General features: G+C 37.7%; 1 protein-coding gene across 2 annotated transcripts in view; it reads right to left on the reverse strand.

Annotated features, from left to right (window-relative positions):
* Nucleotides 1–23,172, reverse strand: part of LOC123512437 (PAX3- and PAX7-binding protein 1-like) — an 80,941-nt gene that overhangs the window by 56,676 nt on the left and 1,093 nt on the right. For both annotated transcript variants that reach the window (XM_045268852.1, XM_045268851.1), the window contains exons 2-5: nucleotides 21,043–21,221; nucleotides 18,941–19,103; nucleotides 17,910–18,009; nucleotides 17,526–17,671 (exon numbers count right to left, since the gene is read on the reverse strand). In XM_045268852.1, coding sequence (XP_045124787.1) covers nucleotides 17,526–17,671; nucleotides 17,910–18,009; nucleotides 18,941–19,103; nucleotides 21,043–21,221 — 588 coding nt within the window. The remainder of the gene's footprint in view (nucleotides 1–17,525; nucleotides 17,672–17,909; nucleotides 18,010–18,940; nucleotides 19,104–21,042; nucleotides 21,222–23,172) is intronic.

Below are 23,172 nucleotides of genomic sequence, written 5' to 3' on the forward strand. Positions count from 1 at the left end.
GCCCATATATTTTCCAGTAGCAATACCTGGCAGATCCACACCAGGTGAAGGCTTCAGGTTCCCTTGGATTGGTTAAACTCCCTCAAAAACTAAGTCTTAGAGCTCCACCCACTTGACCCTCCCCTCCTGGTCCATGCCCTGTCCCTCCCCTTGACCTCAGAATGTGTGTGTGTGTATTTACCTAGATGTATTTAGCTAGTTGTAGTTTTACAGGGCCTGGGCTTTATGCTCGTGTGGCCCCATCTCCATATCTACAGTTATCCAATCTTACTTTAAAAGTATGCACACTCGTTGCTGTCACTACTTCTTCATTCAAACTGTTCCATGTCTCAATACATCTTTGTGGGAAACTATATTTTTTAACATCTCTCAGACATCTTCCCTTTCTCAGCTTTTTACTATGCAATCTTGTGCTACGAATGTCATATTCTTCTCTCAGGATCAGTTTCTCATTATCCACTTGGTCCATTCCGTTGATCACTTTGTAAACTTGTATCAGATCCCCTTTATTTCGGGCCTTAACTTTGTTTCCACCATACACATTATGTCCAGTTCACTGTTTCTTAGGTAATCCACACATTCTAGCCTTTTAGACAGAAATCCATCTATATTCGTGCATGTCACTTGAATTCCATTCCTAATCTCTTTCTTCCATGTTTCAGTCTGTGTACTGTCTATTCCGTCTGTTTAATCCACCACTTCTTCAGCCTCCCATTTCTCATCCTCCAAAAAAAACTTGGTCTTTTCCTCCTTGGTTCTTTCCTCATTCTTCTCTCTCACTTCAGTTACAAGCTCTCTCATTTTCATTCTTTCATCCTTTCATATTTCTTCTTATGTAAATTGTTTTGGTTTCCTCGTAGTCTTAAGTTTCCAGGCCCTCCTCAGCAAGGCCTCGGCTGCCACCTGAGACTTTAATTTCAATTTTAATGGTCTACTTTTGCCTTCTTCATAAGCTCCTAGTCTCACACTTTCCTCTAGCTCAGCATATAGGCATTCTTCCTCCTCGGAGATCTTATTCAGTAAAAACTTAATCCTGTCATTTTCCCTATCCTTCCTATCTTGCAAATTCCTGTTAGTTTCCTCTCTCAAACCTGTTATGATCACGCATTTTTTCTTTTCAGCAATATCTCTCACCACATACTCATTTTCCTTCAAAGCCTTAACTATTTCACTCTGTGTAATCACTTTATTTTCTTCTTGCTTTTTCATTATCTCTTTGAAGGACTTCTGTACTTCTTCATTTTCATGTTTCACTTCCTTCATTTTAGCATCAATTAGGTTGAGGCACTCCTCCTTCCCTAAGTCACCTTCGGATATTTTCTTTTCCATTTCAAGTAGTTTAGCCTTATTTCGTCACATTGTTTCCTTAGATGCTGATTTTCTTTTTCCATTTCCACTTTCTCTTTCAGTAATTCCTTGTTCTCCCTTGTTAGCATGTAGATTTCTTTTTTGAAGGTATCATTCTCCGCTATAACCCTATCTAACTTCTCTTCTATAGATCTAATATTTAGAAGATTACTCTCTAATGCCTGAATTCTTGAGTCCATATCTAATTTGTTTAGTCTACTTGGAGTGGTCACAAATCCTTCGAAATGTGTGTTTCACTGTTTGATCTGCTGCAGTCTCTGACGAGACAACCAGACGTTACCCTATGGAGCGAGCTCAGAACTCATTATTTCCTATCTTCGGATAGGCCTGAGACCAGGCACACACCACACACCACACAACAAGGTCACAACTCCTCGATTTACATCCCATACCTACTCACTGCTAGGTGAACAGGGGCTACACATGAAAGGAGACACACCCAAATATCTCCACCCGGCCGGGGAATTGGACCCCGGTCCTCTGGCTTGTGAAGCCAGCGCTCTAACCACTGAAAATCATACAATAACATTCATAATAACAATGATAATAATGTGTGTGTGTGTGTGTGTATTTACCTAGTTGTAGTTGTAGTTTTACAGGGCCTGGGAGGCGGTGGCGTAGTGATAAGGTGGTGAGCGTGATCCAGACGCCCACATAGGTTCAATCCCACCATGTACAGCCTTAAAACACTTTGCCATTTGTCGAGTGGTTTAAAATTACCTACATGTCACCATGATACCCAGGTTCTAGGTGGTTACACTCAAGATGAGCTTGGGTGGTGATATGGGCCCTAATGTGGGTACCACTATAAATAAAATTGCCTGCACCACTAATGGGCGGAAGCTGAACAGCCCTTCCCATACACTCTTCAAGTGTGCCTACAGGTGCTATAGGCCTTACAGGCCTTACAGTGTGTGTGTGTGTGTGTGTGTGTGTGTATTTACCTAGTTGTAGTTTTACAGGGCCTGGGCTTTATGCTCGTGTGGCCCCGTCTCTATATCTACACTTATCCAATCTTACTTTAAAAGTATGCAAACTCGTTGTAGACACTACTTCTTTATTTAAACTGTTCCACGTCTCAATACATCTTTGCAGGAAACTATATTTTTTAACATCTCTCAGACATCTTCCTTTTCTCAGCTTTTTACTATGCGATCTTGTGCTTCGGATGTCATATTCTTCTCTTAGGATCAGTTTCTCATTATCCACTTGGTCCATTCCGTTGATCAATTTAAAAACTTGTATCAGGTCTCCTCTCTCCCTTCTTTGTTCCAAGGTTGGTAGATCCATAGCCTTTAGTCTCTCCTCATATGTCATCCCTTCAAATTCTGGAACCATTCTTGTAGCCATTTTTTGTAGTCTCTCCAATTTCCTTATGTGTTTCTTTTTTATGAGGGGTCCACACTACTCCTGCATATTCCAATCTGGGTCTTATTAAAGTACTTATCAATTTCTTCATCATTTCTTTGTCCATGTAGTGAAATGCTACTCCAATATTCCTTAGCAAATTATATGTTTCTCTAAAAATTCTATCAATATGGCTTACTGGTTGATTGTTTTCTTTCATCGTCACTCCTAAGTCTTTTTCCTTTTTGACTTTCCCCAGTTCTACTCCATCTCCCATCTTATTGATTCCCACGGGTCGTCTTTCACTCTTTCCCATTTCCATGACATGGCTTTTGTTCATATTGAATTCCATTTCCCACTTTTTGCTCCATTCCCATATCTTATTTAGGTCTTCTTGCTGTATTTCACAATCCTCTTTTTGCTTTATAACTCTGCACAGTTTCGTATCATCTGCAAACAGATTTATGTAGCTGTTCACTCCTTCTGGCATGTCGTTAATATAAATGAGGAAAAATACTGGTGCCAATACTGACCCTTGTGGCACTCCGCTTTCTACTGCTCTCCACTTGGACTTCATATCTTTAATTACCGTCCTTATTTCTCTTCCCCTCAAATAATTTTCTATCCATCTCAATGTGCTGCCTTTTAAGCCACCCTTCTCCTCTAACTTCCATAGTAATCTTGCATGTGGCACTTTGTCAAACGCCTTTTTTAAATCCAAATAAATACAGTCAACTCATCCCTCTCTCTCTTGTACTCTATCAACTATTCTAGAATAGAAACTCAATAAATTAGTTACATACGACCGTCTTTTCCTAAAACCAAATTGGCTATTTGATATTAATTTGTTGTCTTCAAGGAACTCGATCCATTGTTTCTTTCTTATTCTTTCACACATCTTGCATATTACACTAGTCAGTGATACTGGTCTGTAATTTAAAGGTGTGTGTGTGTGTGTGTGTATTCACCTAGTTGTAATTTTACAGGGCCTGGGTATCATACTCGTGTGGCCCCGTCTCCATATCTACACACATCCAACTTTCCTTTAAAACTATGCACACTCCTTGCTGACACCACCTCCTAACTCAAACCATTCCACACCTCCACACATCTTTGTGGGAAACTATATTTCTTCACATCCTTCAAGCATATTCCCTTGGCTATCTTTTTACTATGCGATCTTGTAGTTCTATTTAAGTTTTCCTCTCTCAACATCATTTGCTCATTATCCACTTCATCCAGTCCATTCAACAGTTTATAAACCTGTATGATTTTAGTTCTGCATTTGATCGTGTTAATCATAGAGCCCTTTTATCGAAAGTTAGATCTATTGGTATTGGTCTCCATCAAGTTCTGTCAGAGTTCTAACAGTAAGGCAGCTGTGACTGTTGATCTGCCTTAGTTCTTTTAGTCCAGTTGTATCCTGTTCCAAAGTGTTCTGGGACCTCTTCTTTTATTATTTATACATCTGACATTTTATTGAATCTAATATTTGCTTATGCTGATGACACCACTATATATCAATTCCTTCCCACAGGATAGGCAGAGATCGCTAATGTACTCACTCAAGATGTTTCAAGGATTCTGTCATGGTGTGATCTTATGAAACTGAACCCAGTAAATCCCATAGTATGGTTATTAGCAGATCAAGGACACCTTTCCCAGTTCACCCTGATATTGTTGTCAAAGTATCTATTCCTAATTGTTCTCTCTGAAGTTACTCAGTCACCCTTGATCCCAAACTTACTTTTGAGTTGCACTTGCTCACTTGCATCATCAGTCTCATGTAAAGTTGGTTTGTTACGCAAATGTGGATATATTCCTCTGATGATATTGTAAGAAATTGCTTTTACTCTTTCATACTGCCTCATTTTGAATATTGTCACTCTGTGTGGATCTCTGCAGCAGAGTCTCACTTAAAGCTTTTAGATAGAGCATTCAACCAGATTAAATTTCTTCTTCCTAATCTTGAGATTAATCTTCCATGTCTTGGTTGGATCATTGTCCTATTTCTTCAAAATCATGTCTAATTCCAACCACCCGTTGCATTGTCATTTGCCTGCCTTCACTACCAGCACGTGCTACAAGACAATCCTTGATCATGAATGACCGTTCCTTGTCTGTGAATCGATGTAATACTTCACAATTTTGGTGTTTTATCCCAGTATCTGCTAGACTCTGAATACAATTCAACAGATTGTTAATTCTAGTAACATTGAAGCATTTAAAAACTGTGAATACCTTTCTTCTCTCTGAACTCACTACCTCTTAGATCTCTACCAATCTTCCTATTCTGTTGTTCATTCCTGTTACTTCCTTTCACTTATCTATGATCACACTCCTTTGGGTTTATGCAGTTATGCTTTCAGTGGGTTCCTTCATTGACCTCATAATAATAATAATAATAATAATATTAAATCTCCTCTTTCTCTTCTTTGTTCCAAGGTAGGCAAATTCATTTCTTTTAATCTCTCCTCATAGGTCATTTCTGCCAATTCCGGAACCATTTTTGTTGCCATTCTCTGCAATATCTCCAACTTCCTTATATGCTTCTTTTTATAAGGGGACCAAACCACTCCAGCATATTCCAATCTTGGTCTAATTACCATACTAATTAATTTCTTCATCATATCTTTATCCATATAATGGAAGGCTAATCCAATATTTTTTATCAAATTATACGTTTCTCCAAACATCTTATCAATATGAGCCTCAAACTGCCCATGGTCTTGTATTATCACTCCCAAATCCTTTTCCTTTTCCACCTTTTTCAACACTACTTCTTCACCCATCTTATATGACCCTCTTGGCCGTCTTCCACTCTTCCCCATCTCCATCACATGACTTTTGCTCAGATTAAATTCCATTTGCCACCTCTTGTTCCACTCCCAAATCTTATCCAGGTCTGCCTGTAAAATTTCACAATCTTCTTCACTCTTCACACACCTACACAACTTCGCATCATCCACAAACAAATTAATATAACTGTTTACTCCCTCTGGCATGTCATTAATATATACAAGGAAAAGTATTGGTGCCAGCACTGAGCCTTGTGGGACTCCACTCTCCACCACCAACCAGTCCGACTTTGCATCCCTTATTACCATTCTCATCTCCCTCCATCTCAAGTAGTTTTCCATCCACTTTAATACTTTTCCTTTCAGTCCTCCATAAATCTCTACTTTCCATAACAGTCTCTTGTGAGGTACCTTGTCAAAAGCTTTCTTTAAATCCAAATATACACAGTCCATCCATCCCTCTCTCTCTTGTATTTTGTCAACCACTCCTGAATAAAAGCTCAGTAGATTTGTTACACATGACCTCCCTTTCCTGTAGCCAAATTGATGATCTGATAATAACTTATGATCCTCCAGGAACTGTATCCAATATTTCTTTATCACCCTCTCACAAATCGTACCGACACCACTTGTTAGAGAGACAGGTCTATAGTCAAGAGGCTCTTCTTACTGCCTCCCTTATAAATGGGCACCACTTCAGCTCTCTTCCACTCTACTGGTACTTCCCCTGTTTCTAATGAACACCTTATAATATCATATAATGGATCAATCAATTCTTCTCTACACTCCTTCAATAATTTTCCTGAAACTTCATCTGGTCCCATCGCTTTATCATCTTTAAGTTCCTCCAATATTTTATATAACTCCTTTTTAGGTATCTTAATGTCATCCATGTGCACATTTCCTTGTACGAATATTCTGTGGCTTTACAAACATTGTTTCTTCAGTAAATACTTGGTGAAACCTATTATTTAGCAATTCCGCTATATTCTTAGGGTCATCTACTATCCCTTGCTCTCCTTTTAATCTTTCAATGGACTCTCTCTTTTTAAGTTTACCATTTATGAACCTGTAAAACAATTTTGGATGTTCCTTACTCTTGTCTACAATATCTTTTTCAAATTTTCTTTCTTCTTTCCTCCTTACCCTCACATACTCATTTCTCGCCACTCTATAATTCTCCTTATTTAGTATATTCCTGCTCTTTTTCCATCTTTTCCAAGCCACATCTCTCTTTTCCTTAGCCTTAACACAAGTTGCATTAAACCAATCCTTTCTTCCTTCCTCTCTCGGTTTATACTTTGGTACAAATTTCATAACTCCTTCTTTATAATATTTCATAAAAATCTCATATTTCTTTTGCACTTCTCTGATTTGTAACATCTCCTCCCAATCTAATTTTCTGAAATAATTTTTCAAACTTTCTGTGTCCATCTTTCTATAATTCAATCTACCACTCCTGTATGTCTCGTCCTTCCTTCGCTGTGTTGTTGCTATCTGCATTTCCATAACCACATGATCACTCTTTCCCAAAGGACACTTGTATTGTATATCTCCACATAGGTACACTTCTCTTGTTAACACCAAATCCAGTCTAGCCGGTTCATCATCTCCTCTATATCTAGTATTTTCCTTCACCCTCTGTTCCATCATATTTTCCATCATTAGATTAAGAAATCTCTCTCCCATGCTTCCTCTCCACCACCACTTACTAGATTTTCCCAATCCACCTCCTTACAATTAAAATCTCCTACTAGTATCACCTTTCTTTTTCCAGATAATACACTTTCCAAACTCTGTAAAGTATCCTTGATCATATTGTCGTATTCCTTAATGTCCAAGAATTTGTTTTAGGAGGTACATAGGTCACCATGATTATTAATTCTCTTCCATCACTTTTATACTTATGCTTATCACTTCTGTTGTTCTTCCCATACCAAACCTTATCCACATTTATTTATTTCTTCGTCATAATCATAACTCCTCCTCCACCTTTACTCTCCCTATCCTTTCTCCATATATTATATTTATTATCCAAATTTATCTTTGTTTTTCATGCAATTTTGTCTCAGTCAAACACACTATATCAGGCTTCTCCACTATCATATAGTCTTGCAATTCCAATCTACTTGACAGTATCCCATCTATATTAGTATACATTACGGTCCACCCACTGCTCCCTCTAGGGTTCCTCCGTATTCCTTCTTTCCACATACCACTTTCTGACTCTCTCTCCTATAACTCTCCAAAAAAACTTTTCTCTTTCCTCCTCAGACCGCTCATCATTTTTCCTTCTCGCCTCTTCCACCAATTCCTTATATCTTCTCTCTCTTCCTCATTTCTATTCTTTCTCACAAACACCTCTTTACAACCTTCTATCTCTCTTAACTTTGATGTTCTATATAGGATATCCTCCAGATTGTTGTGACTTCAGTACTACTTTAATCGGTCTGCTCACTCCCTCCTTATACGGACCCAGTCTATGGATCTCTTCTACTTCTTCTTGTAGGTCTTTTTTCATCATCATTTAGATTTTTAACAGATCTCTTACCGTTTTAATTCTTCCTTAATTCTCTTAGGCTTATATGTTATATTTTGTTCTTTCATCCCAAATATTAACACACACTTCTTCTTTTCTGCTATTTCCCTTATCAATGTTTCCTTATTCTTCATTACATTAACCAGTTCCTTGGACCTTTCTTTTTTGTCTTCCTTCAACTGATCTTTAATTATTTCTTGTAATCCAACCATCTCTGCTTCCTCGACTCAGTCCATTGTGTTTTCTTCAGTTCCCATTCCTTTCAAGCCTTTCATTCTGCTCACTAATCATTTCCTTAAAGTCATCTTTCTCCTTTACTACTCTATCCATTTTCTCCTCCAACCGTCTCTTGTATTTTTCAACCTCCACTCTCAAGTGCACATTCTCATCCACCAATCGTTTTTCATTTTCCTCCAGTCTCTTAACTCTTTCCTTCAAAGCCTTGCGGAATTCTCTATCCTGCTCCTCCTCACTCCTCTGAACTTTTAATTCCTTCACTAACTCCTCAAATCTCTTCTCCAACATTATCAATCTACCTTGCAATCTTGCCCCTGTTGAAGCTGGACTCATGCTTTGACTGGCCACTTTCGGCTTTGCTCCCTGGGCCTCATCAACATATTTTGAATTTGGTAATTTATTTCTTACCGGTCTATCCATTTTTTCTTACTCTTCCTGGGAACATGTGGGTGTGTGGTCACTGGGGGCCCGGCCTGGTAGCTACATGTGTGTGGTTGGATGCGTTCCCGCTCTGTCGTTTGGAGTGTGGAGGTTCTCACACCTCCGATCACTCCCATGTACACGCCACCAGGCTACGTTCACTCTGTACACTCGTTCACTCGCTCTGGTTGCCCCTCAATAGCAATAACTATTCTCACTCAAGCACATTGCTTAGCGTGTGGAGTGTTAGTTAGATGCCGCTCTTGCGCAGGAGGTGTGTGCCTCCATGGTGTGTATGTGTGTGTGTGTGTGTATTTACCTAGTTGTAGTTTTACAGGGCCTGGGCTTTATGCTCGTGTGGTCCCGTCTCCATATCTACACTTATCCAATTTTTCTTTAAAACTATGTACACTCTTTGCTGATACCACTTCCTCACTCAAACTGTTCCAAGTCTCAACACATCTTTATGGAAACTAAATTTTTAACATCTCTCAGACATCGTCCCTTCCTTAGTTTCTTACTATGCGATCTTGTGCTTCTAAAGTCATATTCTTCTCTCAGGATCAGTTTCTCATTATCCACTTCATCCATTCCGTTAATCAATTTATAAACTTGTATCAGATCCCTCTCTCTTCTCTGCTCCAAGGTTGGTAGATCCATTGCCTTTAGTCTCTCCTCATATGCCATCCCTTTAAATTCTGGAACCATTCTTGTAGCCATTTTTGTAGTCTCTAATTTTCTTATGTGTTTCTTTTATGGGGAGTCCACACAACTCCTGCATATTCCAATCTAGGTCTTATTTTAGTACTTATCAATTTCTTCATCATTTCCTTGTCCATATAGTGAAATGCTACTCCAATATTCCTTAGCAAATTATACGTCTCTCTGAAAATTCTATCAATATGGCTTACCGGTTGATTATTTTCTTCCATTGTCACTCCCAAGTCCTTTTCCTTTTTACTTTTTCTAGTTCTACTCCATCTCCCATCTTATAGATTCCCACTGGTCGTCTTTCACTTTTTCCCATTTCCATGACATGGCTTTTGTCCACATTGAATTCCATCTCCCATTTTTGCTCCATTTCCAGATCTTGTTTAAGTCTTCCTGTAGTATTTCACAATCCTCTTTTGTTTAATGACTCTGCACAGTTTCGCATCGTCCGCAAACAGATTTATGTAGCTGTTCACTCCTCTGGCATGTCATTTATATATACGAGAAAAGTATTGGTGCCAATACTGACCCCTGTGGCACTCCGCTGTCTACTGTTCTCCACTTGGACTTCATATCTTTAACTATCGTCCTTATTTCTCTCCCCCTTAAGTAATTCTTCATCCATCTCAATGTGCTTCCTTTTAAGCCACCCTTCTCCTCTAACTTCCATAGTAATCTTTCATGTGGCACTTTATCAAAAGCCTTTTTTAGATCTAAATAAATACAGTCAACCCATCCTCTCTCTCTTGTACTTTATCAACTATTCTAGAGTAGAAACTCAATAAATTTGTCACACATGACCGACCTTTTCTAAAACCAAATTGGCTATTTGATAATATTTTGTTGTCTTCAAGAAACTCCATCCATTGCTTCTTTATTACTTTTTCACACATCTTGCATATTACACTAGTTAGTGATACCGGTCTGTAATTTAAAGGTTCTTCCTTCCTTCCGCTCTTATATATGGGAACCACCTCAGCTCTTTTCCACTCCACTGGCACTGTTCCATTTTCTATTGAGCATTTTATGATGTTGTATATTGGACTTGCTAGTTCTTCCTACATTCTTTCAGTATTCTGCCTGAGACTTCATCCGGTCCCATTGCCTTTTCCTCATCCAATTCCGTCATCAACTTTTTATTTCAAGCTTGGTTACTTTAATCTCTTTCATATAGACAGTCTCTCTATTACCCTGTGGTCTTTCAAATTTGGATTCCTTAGTAAAGACCTCATGAAATTTACTATTTAACAGTTCTGCCATACTTTTGGGTCTTCCACCATTCTGTTTTCTCCTTTTAACCTTTCTATTGTTTCTTTTTGTCTTATTTTTCCATTTATGAATCTGTAGAACAATTTTGGTTGTTCCTTACATTTTTGACAATGTCCTTTTCATAGTTCTTTCTTCTTCCTTTCTCACCTTAGCATATTCATTTCTTGCTGTTTTGAAGTTTTCCTTATTTTCTGGATTTCTGTTTCTTCTCCACCTTTTCCATGCTCCATCTCGTTTCTCCTTTGCCCTAGCACATCTTGCATTAAACCAATCTTTCTTTCCTTCTTCTTTAGGTCTATATTTCGGAACATATTCCCTGACCCCAGTTTTGTATATTTCCAAAAATAAGTTATATTTCTCTTGAACCGTTAATGAGTTTTCCATCTCCTCCCAGTTTACGTTTTAAAATAGTTCTTGAGATTCTCAATATCAGCCTTTCTGTAATTTAATCGGTCTCCTTTGTATGATTCATCTCTATCTTCCTTTCCTTCTTCTATATCCATTTCTAATATTACATGGTCACTCTTTCCCAATGGGCACTTGTATCTTATATCATCGTTAATTGGTATATCCCTTGTAAAAACTAGGTCTAATCTTGCTGGCTCATCGTTTCCTCTGAATCTTGTGTTTTCCTTTACTCTTTGGACCATCAAATTATCTATCATTAGGTTCAGGAATCTATCTCCCAGGCATCTTCCCCCATACCACTTTCATAATTTTCCCAGTCTACCTCCTTACAGTTGAAATCTCCTACCAATATCACTTTTCTCCTTTCCTTAATGATTCTTGTAAGACTCCTTATTGTGTCATCTATCATGTCTCTATATTCTTGGTTAGTCCATGAGTTTGTTTTGGTGGCACATATGTTCCAATGATTGTTAACTCCTTTTTATTAATATGCATCTTAACATACAGTATTTCTGATTTTCCTTCCCAAACTCCACTTGATTTACCACTATCTCCTTCCTTAACATCATCATGACTCCTCCTCCTCCTTTACCCACTCTGTCTCTCCTCCATATATTATACCTTTTATCTATGTCTATTTTTATTGCCTCATTTAACTTTGTTTCCACCAGGCATACAATATCTGGTTCTTCTTTCTTTATGTAATCTCTTAATTCTAATTTACTAGATAAAATCCCATCTATGTTTGTATACATCATTTTTAATCTCTTGTTCTTATCATTTTTAGTTAAACTTGCTCCATTTTTTTCTCTTCTTTCTCTTTTATATACCATTTCCTTATCCTGTCTCCTATAATTCTCCAAAAAATGCCTTCTTCTCCTCCTCTGACCTTTCATTATTTTTTTCTCTTGCTTCTGCCACCAGTTCATTGTGTCTCTTCCTTTCCTCCTCGTTTCTATTTTTCTTTATATATATATATATATATATATATATATATATATATATATATATATATATATATATATATATATATATATATCTTTGCAACCTTTTGTTTTTCTATATAGTACTTCTTCTGCTGCTGCTTGTGATTTTAGTAATATCTTAATTGGTCTCACTGTTCCTTCTTGATATGGTCCCATTCTATGGATTTCTTCTACTTCCTCTTCTAAGTTCTGTCTATCCTCGTCATTCAGATGTTTTAGTAGGTCTTTTACTGATTTCATTTCGTCTTTTTCCCTTCTTGGTCTATATTTAACATTTTTTTCTTTCAGTCCAAAAATAATTACACTCTTCTTTTTTTCGGCAATTTCTCTTACTAAATTTTCTTTTTTCTTGAGGACTCCTATCATTTTGCTTGTCATATTTTCATCTCTTTCTTTTAACTGTTCTTGAAATACTTCTTGAAATGATTCCTTGTCTTTCTTATCTTGGATTCTCCATGCTTATATTTCTTTTTTAATCACGTCTTGTACTCTTTCTTCTTCTTTGTTAACTAGATCTTTTAGCTTATCTTTTTCTTTCTCGGCTTTACTGAGTCCTTCTTCCATCAATTTCTTGTAGTTCGGTATTTGGACTTTTAATTCTTTATTTTCGGTTCTTAGCCTAGTTTCGTTTTCTTCCACTCTTCGTATCCTTTCTTTCAATTTCTGGAGCTCTTTATCCTGTTCTTCATAAGTTTTGCAATATTAATATTTTTCATATTAGACAGTTTGTTTCATTCATTCCATATTGCACATATACTAGGTATTCATTTTAGTGGGTTAGATAAGGGTGCTATTACATCTCATGGCATAAAGAAAAAGTTCTCAGCAAACTACTTGCTCACATTATAATACAGTGGTACATATTTTCACCACTGGAAATTGTTAGCTCCTAAGACATTAGTTTTACCAAATTTATCATTAAGGTAAATAATGTTAGGTTTAGTTAAGTTAGTTTAGATTAGGGGAGTATATAGTTGGTTTGATTAGATTTAGTTCATTGTTAAGGTAGATTTAGTTATGCTTAGTTTGGTTACATTAGGTTTAATTTATTTTCATACCAAACTTGTCATCAATTCTAGGTAAGGTTTAGATAATTTCCTGTCAATTTGTTAAGATAAGTTAGGTTAGGTTTAGCTAAGTTAGGTATAGCTAAGTTTGGTTTATTTATTTATTTTTTGTTATTGTCATGTGAGAGAATTTTTATTTTGATAATTTTGATGTGCTTTGAATGAATGTAGTAACCATTTTCATTGCAAATCAATGTTTTACATGTTTGGGATAATCAAGAAAATAGAAAAAAGACCTTCCTCCCCCCAAAAAGTAGTTTCATTACAAAATGTTAGATAGGTGCACCTATATATATATATATATATATATATATATATATATATATATATATATATATATATATATATATATATATATATATATATATATATATATATATATATATATATATATATATATATATATATATATATATATATATATATATATATATATATATATATATATATATATATATTATCTTACTTGTTATTTTTATTTATTAAATTTCTTTCAGAGATGGTGCTCAACCTCTACAACCCGTTGCTGCATTATCCACCAAGATGGTGGATGTCTTGGCACCAGCAGGAGGTTCAGCTGTGTTAGGCGTTGGAAGTGCTGTGGTAGCATTTCCATCTGTACTGTTACTGTTAGTTAAGCCATCAAAAGCATATCTATTGCAGATCCATCTCACTATCTATATAAGAAGTAAACAATCCTCTCAGGGAGGAAGTATCTAAGACAAGGCACCCTTCCCTCTTCCTGCCCCCATACTCCTCATACACAGTGTAGAGAGCCACCACTCAAGTGGGTCTTTTCTTTTAATCTCTCTTATTGTTTTTTTTTTTTTTTGCCCTTGGCTGGCCCTCTTCCCTATGTAAAGAAAAAAAGTGTACCTATATGGTGTGTGTGTGGTTGCCTCATTTTTGCTATCTTCCTCCTGGAAGAGGGTGTTGGCTTTGTCTATACATAGACAGATAGTTAACCCCTTCAATACGGTGACGCCTATGTAGGCGTCATGAAGCCCCAGTAGCAAATACGGTGACGCCTACGTAGGCGTCATATTTCTTTTCTGAGCTTTCTTCAGTTCAGTTGTCCCGTATAGTGTGTTGGATACCAACTACACACGCCGTATGCTGTCCTTGAAATCCTAGTGCTCCTCCCACCATCCTTGTCTCCACCAATAACTAAAGATAAGCTACATGCTTATCCTTGTGTCTAAAATTACCCAATGGCATAGACTGTTCCCATCTCTCTCTCTCTCTCTCTCTCTCTCTCTCTCTCTTTCTCTCTCCATTCCCTCCCTCCCCATCTCCCTTCCCTCCCTCCGCCTCTCCCTCTGTTAGTTTAGGGTTAAAGTTAGTTATGTGTAAGCTGGCAGAAGTTGTCCTTTACACCTGGAAGCATTAAATACAATAAACGGATAGTTTGTTGCCTGTGTTTCTCCAAACCTAAGCAGGGTGTTTATAAAGGAAGGCAGGTGGGCATTACTGAGTGTTAGAGGGAGAGTGAATGTGAGGTATAGGAGGGTATGAAAGAAGTGGTGTAGTGTGCGGCAAATGATAAAAGCAAAGGAGTGGAAAAAAAAAGGGTGTGTTCTCTTAATGTCACCTAGGATGTGGGAGGATATAGATATACAAGGGTGGAATGGTTAATACTTTTCAAAACCAAGATGATCCATATGTGTATGGAATGATTTACTCACTCAAATTCTTGTCTATGTCATCAAGGGGCTTGGGAGATGGACTGCCTCCTACATCAAATAGACCCATTATTAAAGTGACCACTAATATTCAATGCTTCACTACATGCTTTCATAAAACATAGCAAAGTAGGCTTTCTTATCCAAAAATAGTGGGGGAAACAATAATACCTTGCAGGCTTAGTTTATTAATTAACACTGCTGCCTTGCCTAAAAATCTTTTTTACTTAAGTACCTTAAATAGGTTTGTGCAAGAAAAGCCAGTTTTACAAGTGCACATTACAAGTGCCATTACAGATTGTTACAGCTTATCATTGTGAATATTTCTATCCCTAGACACACCTTCCATACTTGAATATCAACACTGGAAATTATTCTTCAAATCAGTGTATCTTAGGTGACATTGTTAGTTTAGGATAAGTTAGGTCATTGGAAATTATTCTTCAAATCAATGTATCTTAAGTGACATTGTTAGTTTAGGATAAGTTGGGTCACTTGAGGTTGCTAGGTTGAAGTTAATGCAAATTGCTTGCTGACACAACAGTTGCTGCTTCGTTTCCTCATCTGTGGTGGGTGTGGTACATCTATCATGTCAGTAACAACCAACAACAAAATGAAGTAGCAGTATATGTGACTACACGTGCGTGGGTCATATGCTGTTTGTTTACATCGGGTGAAGTGGAGTCAGTGGACAGAGACACTATTATTGATTATGTTTGCCTTCAAATATACCTAAATTTCATATATTCTTAATCTTTTAATACAGAAATGCCTCAGACATGTTTATTTGCTCAAATCATCATAACTGGATTAGTTTCAGTCCATAAGTTTCACCACTATGTTGCGGTTGGCATCCCTGCGCTAAGTCGAGCTAATGATGAGGGGTTACCAAGCCATAACTTTTCCACCTATGTCACATCATAGCTACGATCGCTTGTCATGACTTATGTCTCGCTAACGAAAGTTTTATAAATACGGGCCCTGGTGTGGATCTGCCAGGTATTGCTACTGGAAAATATAAGGGCTAAGATTGGCAAGAAGTTTTCGACCGGCGACTGTACATACATACATTAGTGTACATTATAATGACTTAGTCTTAAATGAAACTGCTTAAATGTTTAACTTCATAATTTTTACTTTCATTAACCCCTTCGCGCCGGATGTTAAAAAAGCCCGCCTGTATGGTATACGGGTGGTAGTGCCGCGCCAGAGGAAACTCATGCAAGCTTGTCATACTTGTCGTCTTTGTGTATTATGCTGCTATTTTTAGTCACTATATCGCCTTGAAGAGGAAAGTGGACGAGAGAGAGAGAGAGAGAGAGAGAGAGAGAGAGAGAGAGAGAGAGAGAGAGAGAGAGAGAGAGAGAGAGAGAGAGAGAGAGAGAGAGACATTTGCTAATATTTCAGACACAAGTGGGACGCATGTAGCTTATCTTCGAGAGGAAGAGGGAAGGAGGAAGGAGAGGAATGGAAGGAAGGAGGAGGAGGAGGAGGAGGAGAGAGAGAGAGAGAGAGAGAGAGAGAGAGAGAGAGAGAGAGAGAGAGAGAGAGAGAGAGAGAGAGATTAGAAAATTTGTTGTTTTGTATTTGTGTGTGTGTGTTTTCACGAATGTTACAAGGCGGGATGCATGTAACTTATCTTCGAGAGGAGAGGGGATGGAGGGAAGGGAGATGGGGAGATGGAGAGGAGAGAGAGAGAGAGAGAGAGAGAGAGAGAGAGAGAGAGAGAGAGAGAGAGAGAGAGAGAGAGAGAGAGAGAGAGAGAGAGAGAGAGATGGGAACAGTCTATGCCATTGGGTAATTTTAGACATAAGGCGGGACGCATGTAGCTTATCTTTAGTGATTCGTGGAGACAAGGATGGTGGGAGGAGCACTAGGATTTCAAAGACAGCATACGGCGTGTGTAGTTGGTATCCAACACACTATACGGGACAACTGAACTGAAGAAAGCTCAGAAAAGAAATATGACGCCTACGTAGGCGTCACCGTACTTGCTATTGAAGGGATTAAACCTTTTACTATACTACGATGCACTCTCACTTTGTTTACTCTCAATGGAAGTTCAAGTCATGGGTCAAACTTGTTATAATTGGTTTGCTTAACGAAAATTCACGCATGAATGGTTTTTTAGGAACGTAACCGGTTCATTATCTCTCATCTTGCCTAGAAATTGATAAAAATGATAATAATACAGCACACTCACATCTGTGTCCTCACCACACACATGCTAGGTGCCTCACACTAGCACAAAACATACCCTACTAAAAACTGATACGTGATTGACTAAGTGTCCATCATCTTAAAAACAATGGACCAATGACAGGTCTTGATATATGACAGATGGATCAAACATACACAAACTCTGCGGTATAAAATAAGGGCAGAATTTGAAAAGTACTACAATCATGCCTGACAGAGTATAAGGGTTAAAAATTTCTTAAAGGAAAGGAAGGGAAAAGAGTACTACAAAACAAGGAAAGTGCACGAATAAAAGAGCGAGAGCGAGAGAGAGAGAGAGAGATGAAAGGGTTAACAGTGCATAGCCTGGACATCCAGCAAGCTACAGGGAGTTTAACTGAATACCTTGGCAAGGAAATGAAATGCAGTGCTTGATTTAAAAATCACTCATTTCCCAAATTAGTCTGGTTTAAGTGAAGTTTTACTGTCCACAGCAATCTGCAATATCATCTCACCTTGTGCTGCATTGAAAGCCTCCTGCCGCTGCTGCCTATCCCTTGCTTGCTGGTTCACAGCAAAGTCCATGCGGGATGATCCTTCCTCATCATCACTGCGGTCATTGTCATCGTCCCTCACTAGCCGGCCCTTGCCTTCCTCCAGCCTGCCAGCATTCAAAACTTACAACCCCGCCATACAGAATAGTTTCACTTTAACACCATAGGTGCTTATTTAGGCTACTTCTGACCTATCCCAAAAATTGGTTTTTGATGTGGTATAGGAACAGAACTGTTTTAACTTGAGGGCTCTGGCGTAATTTTTAACAGAACACATATAGGAGTTACTCAATGACATCACTAACCATAGGCAGAAAAGTCTCACACTATTCTGGTTTTTCTCACCTGACAGTGTCATCAATGGGGATCATGTCTCCCTGCTCTCTGGCCTGCTGCCGCTGCTTTCGTATGGCATGGATCATGTTGGCATCAGGGATTTGTCCGCCTGGGAACCCACACATCACGTCAAAAATCAAAATTGTACATAACACCACCAAATATTATGAAAAAACCACAAATTACCATTAGGCATGGCTAGTAAATCATAACTGTCATGTCAATATAAAATTATCATATTTTCAGAATCTAAGTTTAAAACCATGAAAAGACTTTAAATAAAAAATTCCCATTTAGCTAAGCATTATTAGAAAATATTGTCAAGTAGTGAAGTGGTCATAACTGTCATCAACATAAAATTATTCTTACTAAGAGTTTGTACTTCATACCAGTAAATGCTTACAAAAAAAAAAAATAAATAAATAAATAAAAAAAAAAAAAAAAAATTCCATATCAACTATCAGCTGTCTCTAATGGTGAAGTAAAATTGACATGTCATTATAAAGTAGCTTTTGTTAAAAATGAAGACCATTAAGCAGCATTTTCATGATAAATAAAGCTTCAAAAAGCATTAGCAGTCTGCATCAAACTCAGTAGTCTATGCAAGACAGTAAATTATGAAAAGATGATCAGTTTCAAGACTAGTTTCCCTTCCCTGATCTACAAAAAAGATTTGTCATTTTTCCTAAACAAGGAATTTCTGAAGAGTTGTGACACCTGAAAAAAATACAAAGTAGGAATTCATTACAAATAAGCTTAAATTGAAAATACATTAAAGTAGATGAAATATTGAGTGTCAGAACTGCTCTTTTCTCATTATTTTATCACCAACCATCCCCACAACCATATATGTTGTGTGGAGGAGCTAAGAATGGCTGTCAGAGACAAACTATAAATATAATTGTAAAACTGACATACTAATCCCATCTCTCACCACTGAAATAATTGCCAACATTTACATGAATTATGTGGAAGAATTTGAGTTACAGAAAGCAAGTTATTCAAACAAATGCAATTGTGCAAGCCAGTAACTTTCTTACTTTGCAATATCTTTTTCCAGGGATCAAGGGACTGAGGAGCCTTTGCCCCTTTGGGCCGGAACTTATGCTGGCCAGGAATCTCGTCATCTGAGTCTGAGTCACCTGGACGAGCCCCAATAGCCTCCGCCTCTCGACCATTAACAATGCGAATCCCAAGCTCATCCTGAAAGAATCTTGAAGGTAGTATTGTATTCCTGACTGCACACCATATAAAGTAATAGACAAACTGTACTAAGTGTGATGTGTTCTTGTGCATACTTCCTGACAATGTGTGCCAAGTGTGTACTGATACAATAAGTTATTTGTGTGAGTGATGTAAGTCCATGAAAGTCAATGTAACTCAATGACATGATTGAAATCAAAGATCCAAGGAGAGGAAGACCATTTAGAGGGTGGGTGGTCTAGTTAACCCGTAAGAGGTCAATCACATACATGTACGTGGAGTCTTTACTTAATATCTGTGGTCAATCACGTACAAGTACGTTCGCCCCTTTCTCGCTTTCTATGCATTTGAAATTCCCTCCAGCTTCAGTATTTATGTTCTTTGAAGTGTCTTGCATATATCAGCACAGTTTCCCGCCATTCTGACATGGGTTAGTCATCCCCCTCCCCCACCCTACCCTGCCGCCTTGCCTTGGCGTGGAGGAAAAAAAAAAAAAAAAAAAAAAAAAACGGAGAGACATTTGGTATTACTGTCATGAATGTGATGTAGCTCTATGCATTGAGCCTTGTTTTGAAGAATATCACACCCTGCTGCAATACTAAAAAGTTTGGATACTGAAAGAAAAAATAATAAACAATATTTTGTGGTAAACTGAGCAAATTATTTTTTACATTATATTTATAGTATTTGCAAATATTTTTTGTATATTTCATTTCATAAAACATGGCTTAATTTATGAATATGTAACCATTATACACATGTCTCGTAGGAAAAAAATATTGATAAAATGATTAAAAAAGCCTCATTCAGAAGTTGTGCGTCTGGCAGCATCACTGAGCGAGGTAAATTCAAAGCTCCAGCGGGACATTTAAAAATGGCAATTTCGAACTTTAACTCTTATATTTACTTTTCTATGCCCATTTTGAGTTATATGGAATAAAAAAAAAGTGGAAATTTTGGTGACCTGGATGAGTATTGGGAGGTAAATCAGTGCTGACCTCTTACGGATTAAAGGTGAAACATGAATGAGTAGCATGGAGGTACTCAGACAAGCAAAAATGAGTGTTTGAATATGGAGAGGTAGAGGTTATGTAGTGGACACCATCTGGAGAGTTTATTTCCAGACATAGCCAAGCATCAGAAAGAGAGAGAGAGAGAGAGAGAGAGAGAGAGAGAGAGAGAGAGAGAGAGAGAGAGAGAGAGAGAGAGAGAGAGAGAGAGAGAGAGAGAGAGAGAGAGAGAGAGAGAGAGAGAGAGAGAGAGAGAGAGAGAGAGAGAGAGAGAGAGAGAGAGAGCGAGAGAGAGAGAGAATACAAACAAACAAATAGAAGACCAACATCAATAGAAAATAAACATCACAGGGAGTCTCAATACTTCAACATTCTGATTACTAAAACCATAAACTTTTACACATTATGCTAGTTGCGTGAAGACTTATAACACTTATAGGTAGCTCTTTTATGAATCACCACACCATTTATTTGTCAATTTTGTCAATCTTTCTCTTATATTCTTAACTTTGTAACTTTCCATCAACATTTCTGCATTGCTTCTTAACTATACACAGGTCTTTGCAGCCCATTTTCATTAATTCAGCTATTCTTTAAAAATTCTCCCTCTTACCTTACTTTTAAAACCTACTCTAAGCATCAGTCCTCTGAGCTGCTGCTTAACACAAAACATCTGATAAAACCATAGTGAATCCTTTCTGAAATTCTTACCAACACAGCTACAGACCCAAGCATCACTAATTCTTTCTGAGCTACCACCCAAAACATCTCTAAAACTAATCACCATCACTCCTTCATGAGCTGCCTGCCAATATATCACAATAGATATGACCACCACCACTCCTTCCTGAGCTGTCTCCCACCACACCACTACAGACTAGCCAAGCAGCCAGCACACCTCCTCGCCTTCAATGGTTATCTGGCCCTACCAATTCTGATACAGTGGGGCCCCCATTCTTGTCCTTCTCTCTGAACTTGTCCTTTCCCTCTGCCTGTCTCTGCTTTTCCTTTTCCTCTCTTCTCTTCTCCTTCCTCTCCTTCTTCATCTCTTTCCTCAACTTGTAGCTGAGGCTCGACTTCTTCTCTTGGAACATAATGCCATCATCAGCTGAAATTAAAAGAATTACAGTGTCACAAACATATACACTTTAATAATTCCTCTATGGCAAAGGTTCTCAAGCTTTTCTTCAGTGATCATATATGGAACATTTCAATCCTTTATGACCTATAGTGACAAAAAATAAATGCAAATTTTATTAAATAACTTAAATACACAAAAAAGCATGATAATTTTCCTGCATTCCAGTAACCCATAAAAACTGATCTTGAAACCCAACTTTTGGTTGCAACCCATAGTTTGAGAAACAATGCTCTATTGTGGTGCTGTAATATTAACATTCTTATTATCTCATGCAACTCCTCTCCTCTCATATCATTCACTTACACTTGCCTCTGCCCTCTGCTTACAAAAAATTAAAACAGTGAACAGTTTAGAAATGCCAGCATGTCATTTTACCTCACACTACCTCTTAATATTAATAGCTTTGCTCATTATAACATCACTTGATTTATTGGAGTAAAGCAGAAATATTTTGCCATTCATGACAAGCAGACATGATTCTGAACTATCCCATATTAGGATATAGCTTATTAGTAAACATCATTATCATGCTATTAATAACTATGCAGCTCCTTCCTTTTTATCAGTTACAGGGAGAGAATTCCATTTTTATCTGACTCAAACACTCTATCTTGTACCAGCAGCACAACCTTGTTGACTCATTTGGTTGGCTACCCCTTATTCCTATGGTAGTAGACAGAAATGTAAACATATGAAAAAATAAAAGGGATAGATCTATTCTGTGGGTATGCCAGTCTTTAAGGGAAGAAATTACTGGAAGAGATTTAAGAAAAAAGACTGAATTGTGTACTCTAAGCAGATAAGTTTTTTAGTCACTTTATAATGCTATTCAAAAGTATATGAAAAATAAAAAAGGAATTACAAGGATTAATAATGGAAAGTGTGTGGAAGAAGAGATCACTCAGTGTAGTAACAAAGTATGGCCCAAAAATGAATGAATAGCAGATTTGATTGATTGGATGGAGTTCAGAGACATGACTTTGTCAGGAAGGGAATGTAAGTTTATATTTATTATTTTTATTCAAGGGAACTTAGACCAAGTTCCCTTGTATGGATTTGTGATGAAAATCTTGTGGAAGCAAGTCTGAATACACCAAAATCTACAAGGAAAGTTCTGTCATTTGCATCAATGAGTATTAAGGTAAAATTGTGAAGATTATCCATATTCTGCACTGCACACCTATCGTAACCCTAGCATCTTCCATGCACATCTTCACCTTAAAGGCATTCTTATCCCATCTTATTCATCTATTATAATCACTGGTGTTCGAAGATTCCCCAGGAATCCCAAGCAAAATTTTACATATGGGGCCCTCGGGATAAGCAACAAGTAAATAAATACTATTCAGGGGATCCCTTCAGGGCATTTCAGAAAGCCAAATTTATGAAGTCTACAATTTGTCACAGCACAGCTGTGTGCAGTGACTGATTATGTCAAATGGGGTGGAACTTGCAGGACCCTTGCTTATTATTATTATTTTTTTTTACAGTAAGGCCTATAGCGCCTGTAGGCACACTTGAAGAGTGTATGGGAAGCGCTGTTCAGCTTCCGCCCATTAGTGGCGCAGGCAATTTTATTTATAGTGGTACCCATATTAGGGCCCATATCACTGCCTAAGCTCATCTTGAGTGTAACCACCTAGAACCTGGGTATCATGGTGATATGTAGGTAACTTTAAACCACTCAACAAATGGCAAAGTGTTTTAAGGCTGTACGTGGTGGGATTCGAACCTACGCGTGGACATCTGTCCGATCCCATGCTCACCACCTTATCCACTATGCCACCGCCTCCCTAAGTTGAGGTAAGTTGAGGGCCCCAGGCAAATACTGACTGTAAGGAATGCCTCTGATTATTATCACAGTAATTATTTTATTTATCATTTCCAGAGATACAAGAAAGGGAATTATTGTAGTTTG

Source organism: Portunus trituberculatus, chromosome 33 (genome assembly GCF_017591435.1).
Source record: "Portunus trituberculatus isolate SZX2019 chromosome 33, ASM1759143v1, whole genome shotgun sequence".
Lineage (NCBI taxonomy): Eukaryota > Metazoa > Arthropoda > Malacostraca > Decapoda > Portunidae > Portunus > Portunus trituberculatus.